This window comes from Leuresthes tenuis, unplaced genomic scaffold (genome assembly GCF_036924035.1).
Source record: "Leuresthes tenuis unplaced genomic scaffold, fLeuTen1.0.hap1 SCAF_10, whole genome shotgun sequence".
NCBI lineage: Eukaryota > Metazoa > Chordata > Actinopteri > Atheriniformes > Atherinopsidae > Leuresthes > Leuresthes tenuis.
In genome coordinates, this window is record NW_027325364.1 from 30,871,662 (window position 1) to 30,884,101 (window position 12,440).

The window sequence follows — 12,440 nt, forward strand, 5'->3', positions numbered from 1 at the left end:
TCATTGGACCCTTTATCACTATGATGCCTGCATTTTAAACTCACGTTGTGTGCAAATGCAGGCTGATGTTTTACAGATAAAGTTATTATTTTCCTTGTTTCTTTTTGGGTTGATTAATATAATAGTATTATTATAATCAAAAGGGAGGAATGTAATGGAAAATAATTCTTATATGCATTGTATTGAGTGTTACTGTGTATAACCTGCAAATGACCGAGCTGCAAGGTACCACCCTGCCCTGTTTTCTTAAATTCCTCTTTACAATGGTGGGATTGTTATAATGAGATAGCTGCACTTTAGGGGGGACAGGGTTAGGCTGGTATTTACAAGTGTGTCTGGGTAACCTCAACTGATGGTTGGGGAGGAAGGTTAGAAGAACAATCAACTATACCAAAAAACAGATGACGTGATGAGCGGGCAATATAACTGTGTGTTTTTGCTTCAGTGGTCAGAGCAACTCTGTATTCTATACTGTGTTGTTCTCTCTTGCAAGATATTATTATTAAAGCCTCTTATCTCCTCAGAAGAAAATAACTGACTCCCCAAATGCAAGTGTCAGGACAAATGATCAAACTTCTCCAAGCTTTCAGTCTGCAGAGAGGTACAAGACAGGGTTGTCCACTTTCGCCCTCACTTTTTGCTATTTTCATCAAACCTTTAGCAGCTGCTATCAGACAAGATAGAAATATTAAAGGCATCCAACCCCAAAATATTGAGCATAAAATAAGTCTTTATGTTGATGATGTATTACTTTTCCTTCAGAGCTCACAGACGTCTCTCACTCACACGATCACACTCATAAATAAATTCTCAGCACTTTCTGACTACTCTATCAATTGGTCTAAGACCACAGTTCTGCCCATTAACTGTAGGGTCCAGAATATACCTGCGATCACTTTACAGTCAGGAAATATTAGATATTTAGGCATAAACATTTCCTCCAGGCTCTCAGAGCTAACAAAGCTAAATTATGTGCAATTATTAAAGACAGTAGAGGACGATCTCTCTCGTTGGAAGTCCTTACCTATATTACAACCATTAAAATGATGATACTACCAAAAGTTAACTATTTGTTCTCAATGATCCCCATAAAACCACCTGCTACTTGGTTTAAGTCACTAGATTCATGCATCTCCAAATTTCTGTGGAAAAACAAACCACCACGTATTAGTTTAAAAACCCTACAGAAGACCAAGGACAGTGGTGGATTAGATTTACCTAATTTTCAGCACTATTCCTTAGCCAATAGGTTACATTATATATCAAAATGGTTTAAACCTAGCCCAATAGATGAACCATGGATAAATTTAGAACAAGCATTGTGTGATAATCTGGAAATCTCTGACCTGCCACCTATTAGTCAAAACGTAAAAAATTACAAATGTTTCAAAAGCATTAACATCAGCACCTCTCTGACAGCCTGGTGGGAATTTCTTAAAATAACAAAGTCTTCACTTGTCCCGTGTAAGCTTACACCCATCTGGAACAATCCTGACATCCTGCAAAACAAAAAAATGCTAAACTTTACTCTGTGGAAGATCAAAGGAATCAAACATCTGGAACATATAATCCAAAATGGACATTTTATTTCATTTGATGAGCTCATATCACAACATGAGATAGGCAGCAATAAATTCCTAGAATATCAACAACTTGGTGGTTTGTTTGTTGTTGTTTGTTTGTTTTTTTGTCGAGGTCCTCCGGGGTGGGGTGGGGTTGGGTTGAGTAGGGTGGGTACCTTCTGGGGGTACAGTAGCTCCCGGAATATGGTCGCTGCAGGCCCCGAGCCTGGTGGACATCAGGCCCTCCTGCTCTGTGTTGGGTCCCAGGTAGCGGGGGTGCCTATTGCAGCCAGTCCCTGGCTGCCCTCTCCGGGGGAGAGTAGCTCCCCCGGTGTATATCCCCATACCCCTCTCCCTTTTGGCTCCTGTACACAACAAAAAAAACCAAAATGCAGGTATTGAAGATAAATGAAGGCAGGTAAATTTAGGAGGGTCTGTGAAGAAAGTGGCAATTCAGTTTGTTCAAGAGGAGGAGAACGTTAATAAGACAATAATGAGTCAAGGCAGCTTAGTTGATGCTTGTGATTGGGAGATGCAGGTAGATTTAGGAGGAAAGTTTGTTATTCCCCAGGAAATAGCATCTACAAATCTAAAGCCTGATATAGTCTTTTGGTCTTGGAGTAGAAAGAGAGTCTATTTCATAGAGCTGACTGTCCCTTGGGAGGACTTAGTAGTAGATGCATATGAAAGGGAAAGTTTAGATATGTAAAGTTGGGGGCAGAAGCAGAGCAGTGAGGATGGAAAGTTAGGATCTGTCCAGTGGAAGTAGGATGTAGAGGATTTGTTGCAAAGTCTGCTGTGTCATTGTTGAGGGAGTTGGGTGTAAGTGGACAGTGTGTGACAAAAATAGTGAATGAAATGTCAGATGAGGCATTAAGGATAAAAGGGCCTTGTCCACAGTGTAATAGGTTAAGTAATTTTAGGTTTTATATAAGATCAGCATGGGTGATTAATAATCTATAAAAATATTTTTACTCAATGAATGTCAGTGTGACAGTTTGACATAAAGTCTCTAAGCTACCTCTTCATAACTTCAGTATGTGTTCAACTATGAAGCTCCCACACTTCTTGTTGTCTATGTGCTTTATTAGTAGTACAGATAAACTCAACATCGAAACCTATCTGTACATGGTACAAATGAGATTTAGCTTATTGTTTTATGAACCCTGTTTTGAGTGTCAGCCCATAAGGCTTTAATGTGCATCACCAAGTAACACAGAAAGCAGCTGACAAGTCTGAGATGTTGTTGATCTGTCCTAAATCCTGTTCACACACTCAGGAACCACATTACAAAACCTTGTCATCTATATGTACACAACATAAGCAGAGAAAGAACACAAGTCATTTTAAAGTTTTATTTGTTACGCTGCAGTCTGACTACAGCATAAGTACAAGCATAAAATCTTTGACTACAACAGCACTTAGAGCAACATTTTTTCATTTTTCGGTTTTCTGTAAAAGTATTGCAATAACAGACCTTAGGCCTAAAACCTATTACATCACAATTGCTTAAATAAAAAAAATCAACATTTTTCCTCTAACATACATACATATATATATATATATATATATATATATATATATATATATATATATATATATATATATATATATATATATATATAAATAAACAAACACGGGGGGGGATTCTTTTAGTAAATAAAGCAAATTGATGTTACAAAACCCATGATGGAAGCAGTTCTATGGTTACTGTCAAGACAGAGTGTTGAGACGTTATCAGTCATTACCAGAGTGAAACAATACCAACAGCTACATGTTGTCAGCAGTAAAGTCAAAAGAGGGAGCGTGCCGCAGGGGAGAAATTGAATAAACATCAGTCTGAGCCCAATTCTGCTCTATATGAGCTAGTGCAGGAAAAAAAGACAAACACAAACAAACAAAAAAAAATAAAAAAATAAAAAGGAGAGCTGCGCAACACTCAGTGCTGTCGGCAGTCAGAGTTACAATAGACTTTTTCAAATTAAAACTACACAACAGCCACTTATTTGGTGCTTTGAAGAGAAAATGGCATGTTGCCATGTACAATGTCTATAGATAAGAATGAACATGCTCTGCGGTTATTGTACAGGAGTTATTTTTAGTCCATAATCTAAATAACTGACTGCAGCTTAAACACGACTTTTGTTTACCACATTGTGCGACATACACCATTGTAATGTAGGAAATACTCAACAAAATAATACAGAGTAAAAATTAATTAACATTTTTAATGGTATTTTTCTCCCCGCTTGTTTCACGCTGCTGGTTAAAACTTTCCAACCTTTGCCCACAAAATTTCCTCCCATGCTTTTCCTGTTGTTGACCATCCTTCTGAGCTGAAATACTTTATTAGCCAGAATTGAACATTGAGCTAGACATGTAGCAGTGCTGAGTGCCCTCAGCAAGTTTTATACTTTGGTAGATATACAAAACAAAGGTTGAAACAAACTGAAATCGGATGGGTGCAGGAGGATAGATGCTCCTGTTTCATGAAGTGCTGGCAGCTCTTGTGTGCAGCAGTCATCGTCCAAAGTGGACAACTTGCTTGTCCTTGATCCAGAGGTTATCTCATCCCTATGATAACTCAATATTTATAGCAAAATATTCTAAGTACTAATTTGTATTTGTGTTGCAACCATATTCTAAGCATACTTTGAAAACCAAATTTTTTCATAAAAAAAAAGACAAAGCACATTTTTAACTGTAAGCATTTACAAATTTGAGGCCGCCTTCTTAAAATTCTTATATTGTATATACATAATATTACATTATTCACATCATCTTTTTGTGGTTTCTACCCATTGGGTAGGATATGTGCATAATCTATTCAAGTTATATACAGCACCTTACAAACAAACATAAAGAAAAACAGACTACTGAAAAAAGCACCGTTGGAAGTGAGGCACAACGAAGGTGGGAGCTTTTTGAGTGCAAGTGGGTTCCTATGTCAGCTCCACACGCAGGTCACATTACTGCTTGGAATGGCTACAGCTGCTTCTCGGGGAGTGACCACTCCTGTTTGTCACAATGGCCAGTCAGGATGTAACCAAAGCTCCAAATATTCCAAGAACGAGCTGCAAAATTGGGATATTCACTCTGTTGCTCCTCTGGTTGCTGGATGTATATATTCACAGACTTGAAATTAATTTCAGGATCAGATTCAGCCAAACTTAAGCTTGAGGATGTCCATGATTGCCTGCATGATTGCAAATTCTTGGTCAACCACCTATCTGTCCATTGTTTACCAGAAAAGGATACAATCAATTTTGGCAGTCCTAGCATACTTCTGTTGTATCCTGCCAGACAGGGGTGACTCCCATCCAGATAAAGCGTCTGCATGGATTCCGAGCAGCAGTGTGACTGAGGTGTGATCTGCTCAAACATGAACATTAGGCACCTTATTTACTCACATAATAGTAACATGCAAACCTCTTTGTAGAAAACATAAAATTCATCTTTATACCCTCAATTTACAAGCTATGACTGCGCAATAAAAACCAGCTGGAAAAAAAACAAAGGAAAAAGGAAGAAAAACATGGATGAAATGTGAGTTTGAAGGAGCTTAGTACAGTCGAAGGGACAAAGTGTTGGTACATTTGCAGCGGCTGGCTGACGTGTTTCCACTTTTCAGAAATTAGTGAAATAAGGTTGTAAATACTTTGTCTGCAGAGGGTCCGATTTCTTTCTTAGTTTTTGATGAATCAATGGGGACAGGATGAACAGAAGGGAGAGGTTGAGCGGGTGTGGGAGTGGGTGTGCGAAACAGCAGTAGCAACAATAGTATCAGCAGCAACAGCAATAGCAGCAGTGATGTAGTAACAAACATAACTATAGAGGCAGATAAACACACAATGACCAGAAACATACAAGTGAGACACATGCGTACATTCAAACACATGATGCTAAGGGAATTAGAGGGCTTCTGCTAAAACTGACCAAAACTACCATCTTCATGTCTCTGGAACATAGAAATCAGACATTAGGTGTGAGTGAACAAGAAGAAGGGACATACAGATATATTCAGGCACATTACTTAGTTTCCTGATTTGATATTTCTACTAGAAATCATCTCTGCCACATCAGCATTACCCTCAAAAACACGCAAAGATGCATAAGGCAGCCTCACACACAAGCTGCCACCGTGTGCAGTAGACCATGACTGACTATTTTCAAAAAATGTGGCAGACTTGATTCAGTGTTATTTTAGCTTAAAATGTGCCCGTTTCCTTTCTGTAATACAAACATGGTTTTGTTGCATCTATACAAGTGAGTGGATAAGAAGTGATTTTGAATATTCTCCAACTTGTCAATAAACATCATAAAGATCCAAACTACGTGTATGACTGATGCCGCTCACTCTATTGAGCCATAAAGCTCCATTTTTGTCCATGAGAAAACCACACTTTTGCACTGGGTAACATTTTCCCTTAAGAAAATGAACATATAGTTGCTTATATGGACTCATTACATCACAATGTTGCTGAAAAAATTCACAAAAACACCAAAGCAATGTTATTCCACAGACAAAAATTGTCCACAAGCAGCTCACTGTTTCCTCTGGTGTCAGTCATGGTTGCAAAAACAACAGTGTACAGTTGTTCACACAGATTACTGTTCGCTCCAGACAGGGAAAAATGTTTGACCAAAAATGTCAGTTGGATTACAAATGTCGGTCAGAAAGTACTAGTTTCCATGAGATTTTTTTGACTATTAAAAAATATATAAAATACCAGCAGAAAGCTGATCTGTTGCTCTGAGGTACATCAATGTTCATAAACATGTGCCTCTAAAAATAGACAAATGTATACATGCTGAGGCTTCTAATCAGAACCAGCTGGGTATCCTAAAGCAGTACAGAAGAGAGTAGGGTGAGAATTCATCACTAAAATCAAAGCAGGTGTAGTTTCCTTTGTGCAGCTTTAATGGAACATGTCAGGGTGACTGGACTGTGGTGTACACGTTCTTTGAGTATAAACCATCACGCAATTCTGATTTTTTCGAGAGTTCCAATGAAAGCTTAACTAATTAATTCTGACAGTCGAATAAGTACTGTCCTTGAATCTTTAAACTCTAAGCAGTCTGCTAATAAGTCACTCAGCTGCAAACACATGAACATACACAATACCCTAGCAGGGGCATTAAGTGCTTTTTAGTGTTGTTAAAGGTCTAACAGGAACACACACACACACATACACGCCAACCCACTTATACTGTGAACAGAGAACTGCACTAGCATGCTGCCAAACAAGGGCTCCACTCCGGTCTCCATTTTAAAGGGCTTGGCAGACTCTGCATCACTTGAGTGCACTTTTTCTGCACACAGATAAAAGGAGGGATGATGAAACACGTTTAATAGAGACAGTGTTAAAAAGCAGGGATGAGAGGAGTGGATGGGATAGGGGAAAGAGTGAGGAAGCGAGTGAGACAGAAAAAGAACAACAGCAGAGGAAAAGGCAACAATGAAAAGAGAAAAAGGCTGGATTTTCAAAAAGGTTTTTAGTTACTTTTACAAAAAGGACCCTCCAATAGCCCTTTGACTTCAACCAGTCAGTTTTTGTTGCACACTTGATTGAGAATCATCACTTTGTGTTGCCTTTTTTGTGGCTTAATTGACATAAAGACAAAGAGTTGAACCTTCCTTTGTACTGTTGTCATGACAGCACAGGTCCCAGTTTGGTAAGGATATTGTCAGAATGCACTGTGCAAGTCAAGATGAGCAGTGGAAGAGAATTGAAGAGTGATGGATGCAAGAAAAAGGAAGTGTCAGGTGCTGAATTTGGAAAGAGGAGATTTGGAAAGAGGAGAATCTGTTACTGTGACGAGGCTGGTCAATGGACATGTGTGTGTTTCGTTGGATGCAGAGTTTTGGTTTACATGATTAAACTAGCTGGCCAGAAACATTAGTTTGGATAATGTTGGATGTTGATAAGCAGAGCGTATGAACTACTCTGGTTTGGCAAATCTTTGCAATAAATGATCAGAGTAAATTAAACATTTAATCCACCCATTGGTTTGTCACAAAGCAGATGACAATGACAATGAAGTGAACACAGACACGAAGCAGGAAAAGGTTATTCTCTTACTAAGTTTAACTGTGTTGATGATGTATGCAAACAAAGCTGTAGTAGGCTGGGTACAAGTATGTAAAAAAGGAAGGACATAAGCTTGTATTTGTTAGGTTTTCTGTTGAGTTGAGTTTTTTTTCTATTTTTCTCCTAACTGTTTAAAGAACTTTGGAGCCAGAGTTCAGTTTATGTCCATCCATGAAAAGAATGCCTCCCCCTCAAAAAGAACAAAAAAAATAATAATAAAAAAATATAAAAAGAGAGGAAAAAACACAAGCATCATTACATGATATATTTTCCCTCTTTCTCTTCTACAAAAAGATAGTGCAACTTTTAGGTAACTCCTCTTTTTTGTGTTGTGAATGTCAGAATGTAGCATTTTTTCCCCATTTGTTTAGTTTCCTCATGAACCTTGGCACTAATATTTGGGTTTGAGTCTCTTGTTTTTTGTGTTCTCTGTAAGTCCTGGATTCTCAGTTCTCACTTTGTGCACAGATCCCGGTCTGAAAAACTAAACAAAATGAAAAGAAAAAATAATTAAAATAAAAACATAAAAACATCCTCCTCAGTAGGGTATCACCTAAGGGGGCAAAAAAAGAGCAGAAGAATAACTTGTTTCAGTCTGTGCGAGCAGGGTATTTCTTTCTCAAAATGAAGGGTCTCCATGCAGTGCATACATCCTGTTCCAGCTGTGCAAGCAGTTTGAATTACTTTCACAAAGAAACTCAAATTAAATCAACTGGTTTCTCTCTTCTTTTGTTTTGTTGTAGCTCAATTTGATATTTCTTTGTGCATGGGAGTGTGGAGAGAGCACATGAAAGAGACAGAGAGCAACAAATCAATACACAGACCAATGCTCACTGGTCAGGGGTGAACAAGAACGACAGTTTTCAGTCTAGGATGGGTTGCCCCACTTGCCCCCCCCCCCATACTTTTCATCAGACCAAGTCTTCTGGTTTGCCGTCCTTGGCCTTGGCAGGTACTATTGTGCTTTCTGATTGGCCCTGCTGCTGGATCATCCTACTCCCCAGCCCCCCTGGCCTCCCTACTCTCTGGTTATTGCTGTGCTGGTGTAGAAAGAACGCCGAGCCAGGGTAGTGGCCCATCACCTCGCTGTACGCTGGAGGGGGGCCCTCCATGCGGCCATGACTGCTGGAGTTGGCCACGCTGATACCCGAGTTACTGCTAGGCGGTCGCGGGCCTCCTCCTCCCATACTTCCCCCTCCTCCCCCCAAACCTCCCAGACCACTACCTATGTCGATCAAGTCACTGTCATAGATGGTCCGGTTAGGTGGTGCCCTCACCGACTCACGGTTGAGCTCCATCTGCTGCTCAGGATCACGGAGTTGCAGGGTGCAAGGCCCCTGGTAAGGTGGGGGCTCCTCTCCATCTGACAATGATATGGTGGGAGGCAGGTCGATCTGGTGCTGCATGTAGGGGTAGGTGGGCTGGAAGCGGCTGAAGCGATCACGTTGCATGAAGGAGGGAGCAGTGAAGCGATCCCTAGCCTGGGGAGCATATAATACCTGTAAGAAAAACAGCACCACATCGGAAAAAGATGAGTAAGGAAACAGGAAAGAGGGAGAGAAGCGAGTATGATTATGAGTCAGCTTGTGTCAACAAGCATCAGAGTAAATAACACTGCAATACTAATCTGAGAAATACTCGTATAATAAATGTACTTGTAAATGTAAATGTACTTTATTTATACAGCCCTTTACAACAATCCTTTCGGTGTACCAAAGTGCTTTACAGCAGATAATAAATAAAGAGAAGAATAAGTAAAAACAATAAAAGAACAGTAAAAGCAATAAAATACAATGAAATCGAATAAAATAAAAGTGTAATCATACTACTGGGTATTAAAATTTAATCTAAATAAGTAGGTTTTTAGCCTTGATTTAAAGAGGACCTGATCAGAAATAAGATGCGTCTCAGCAGGGAGCTTAAGGAAAAGGCTCGGTCACCCCAGTGTTTGTATTTTGACCTGGGCACTTCCAGTAAAACTTGATTTGTTGACCTCGGAGCTCTACCAGGGAGTTAACAACAGGAGTGAAATGCACACATCTGTTAGTGTTGGTTAAAATAATTTGTTCCTTCCTTCTTTTATGCCAATAATGATTGATAATCCTGTTGCAGCACCAGTACAGACTGGTACAGAAGCTCCTACAGCCATTCCAGAGTAAGTACAGTAAAATAAAAACAACACTGCTTGGTAAAAGAGAATACATCAATACATCGGTGGAGCTACCAGCTTTCGGTAGAGATTGTTACCTCAATTTGTTCCTTCTGTGATGACATGATCCCATTTCTTAATTTCTAACATTTTTATCAAGTTCCACATATTTCCTTTGTTAGTCATTATCAGAGGGAACCCATTTTAATTAGCGACTGTGGCTCTAATAACCAACCCCGACTGACAAGAGGGTGTGGGTGAAGGGAACAACAGACTTTGAAAAAACCTGGGGGAGAGAGGAATGGAATCGGAGCAATTGAAATGGAGAGTCGGATGAAAAGAATGGAATCAAAATGTTTTTTTAAAAAAACAAGACTGAGATATGAGAGTAGAGAAAGGAGAGAAGAATAATGGGCCATGTAGATAAAAAGAGCAAGGAGAGAAAGAAAGGTAGAGGCTGAAAGGAATAGAACAAAGTGAGAAAAAGAAAGGGCACACAGACAGACAGAGCAGGGCAGCTCTCAGACGGCTGTCTAGACAGTGTCAGGGGAGGTGTTGTTGATTAATGACGCACCAAAAACAACCATTCACCCTGCCACACACTCGCATGCACACACGCACACACATATTCAGCCAGCATCCCTGCATCTGTCAGCCACCCACACTCACTGGCTTGCATTTCCCTCTGTGTTTGTCTCTGCATGGCCTTTTCCTCTTTTTGCCATTCCCTCTAAGTGCTTCAGCACCAACATTGTTTTTACCTCCCTTCACCATCTTCGTCGCTTTCTTTCCGCATTCCTACGCCCCATGTCTTTTTTATCTTATTCGTCCTTTGGTTTTGTCTACACGAGGCTTTTAACTGTCATGTCTTTCAAAGTGAAAGCAGGTGCACTTGTTTCCGTGCAGCCAGACTTTTTACACTGCCTAATTTTTTTAATGCTAAGATACAACTGGTTGCATATTTGAATGTTCTTTGCACTCCAATCACAATAAATAAGGTATTCCATGTGACAAGGAAGCATTAAGTAAACCCACTACCAGCTTAAAAGAAAAAGCCAGGCTCATGGTGCCCTGACTGTATTTATGTAATCACAATTACATTCTATATATAGGCAAGGCAAGGCAAGTTTATTTGTATCGCACAATTCAACAACAAGGTGATTCAAAGTGCTTTACAGAGACATTAAAACAGAAGAATTAAAAAGCATGATTTAAAATTTAAACAAAAGAAGGAAATAAGAACAATAGATAAAATCAGAAAAATTATATATATGAAAGATAAAATCAATAGTTAAAACATGATTCCGTTTTGAACGGCTTTACCACATGTCGGACGTGGTGGCGAAAAACTCGGCTGTTTTCAGCACTGCAGTCACCCTTTGCTTGCATTTTTTATACAGCTCCGGTATTGCAACCTGACTAAAGCATGTCCAGGATGGCATGCTGTACCGCTTATCCAGTGTATTAATTAAGGCTGTAAACCCAGGCTTGGTCACCGTAGTGATGGGCATCATGTCAAAACTCCATTATTGCTCGAGTAATTGCCGTTTTGACGAAGTTTCATATGGAGTCATGCTTTCCAACATATCAGTTAACAAGCCCTGTCGGGTGCTGTGTTGATAATGTGATACGCTGCTAGTAGCCATTTGAGCCATGCACAAGGCTTTATGGTGTTTTGTTAAATGTTGAAACAAGTTTGTCGTGTTGCCTTGCGATGTAGCAACAGGAGCAGGAAGTAGAAACAAGACATGTTTTGCACAATACCTGGCGCTGTGCAGCATCCTCTTTTTTAAAACCAAATAATTCCACATAACTGAAGTACTACTACTCTTAGACACTAAAGTTTCTTTAGTGTCGGCTGCTGTCGTGGTTGTGCCAAAAACTGACCATCGTCGTCTGGTCATTTTTTTTTTTTTGGACCTTTGCGTGTTGAAAGTCACATGACTTAAATCACAATGTATGCGATTACAAAATAAATTATTTTCACATCGCGATTTTATCGCAAATGCAGTTGATCATTCAGCCCTAACTAATTGGCGTAAAACCTTCTTCTGAAAGTGGGTTGAGCAAGTTATGGAAACTGACTCACAGGTCACAGTAGCATCGTAGCAGGTCCTTTTGAACAGCCTTATTTGGCCGGTGTTCCTAGTGTGAATATATCAAGAGAACTGAATGTTGCACAACCACAGCACAACCAGCCGGTCTTAATAAAAGCGATCGCGTGCTGTGTTGCAGAAACACTCAGTGGGGTTACATGATGAGATTAGGGCTGTCGTGGTTGAAGTATTCCTTCTGCGGTGAGTCAGGGTGGCTCAATATCGCAATATGCAAAATTATTGCACCATCTTTTTTTCCTTTCTTTTTCTTTTTTTAAATCTATCTATTTAGCAAATTCGTTTGTTAATTACTAAATTACAAAACTCATTGCAATATTGTTTCTCTGAAACACGGCGCTTTAAAATTTGGAAGCAATTTCGACGCTACTTTGGTCTAGAGTCTTTCTCTTTCCTAGCACCCTTATTAGTTAACCCTGTGTTTCAGCCTTCCTTAATTGATGGGGCTTTCTCTTTGTGGTCTGACTGTGGCATCAGGGCATTTAGGGACATGTTCATTTCTGGTATATTTGCAACTCTCCAA

At 39.6% G+C, this 12,440-nt stretch overlaps 1 protein-coding gene across 4 annotated transcripts in view; it reads right to left on the reverse strand.

Moving 5' to 3' along the window:
* Window positions 1-2,903: 2,903 nt before the first annotated feature.
* Window positions 2,904-12,440, reverse strand: part of LOC140316885 (low-density lipoprotein receptor class A domain-containing protein 4-like) — a 360,196-nt gene continuing 350,659 nt past the window's right edge. For all 4 annotated transcript variants that reach the window (XM_072394939.1, XM_072394937.1, XM_072394938.1 and 1 more), the window contains one exon: window positions 2,904-9,153. In XM_072394939.1, the coding sequence (XP_072251040.1) occupies window positions 8,566-9,153 (588 nt within the window). In that variant the 3' untranslated portion in view covers window positions 2,904-8,565. The remainder of the gene's footprint in view (window positions 9,154-12,440) is intronic.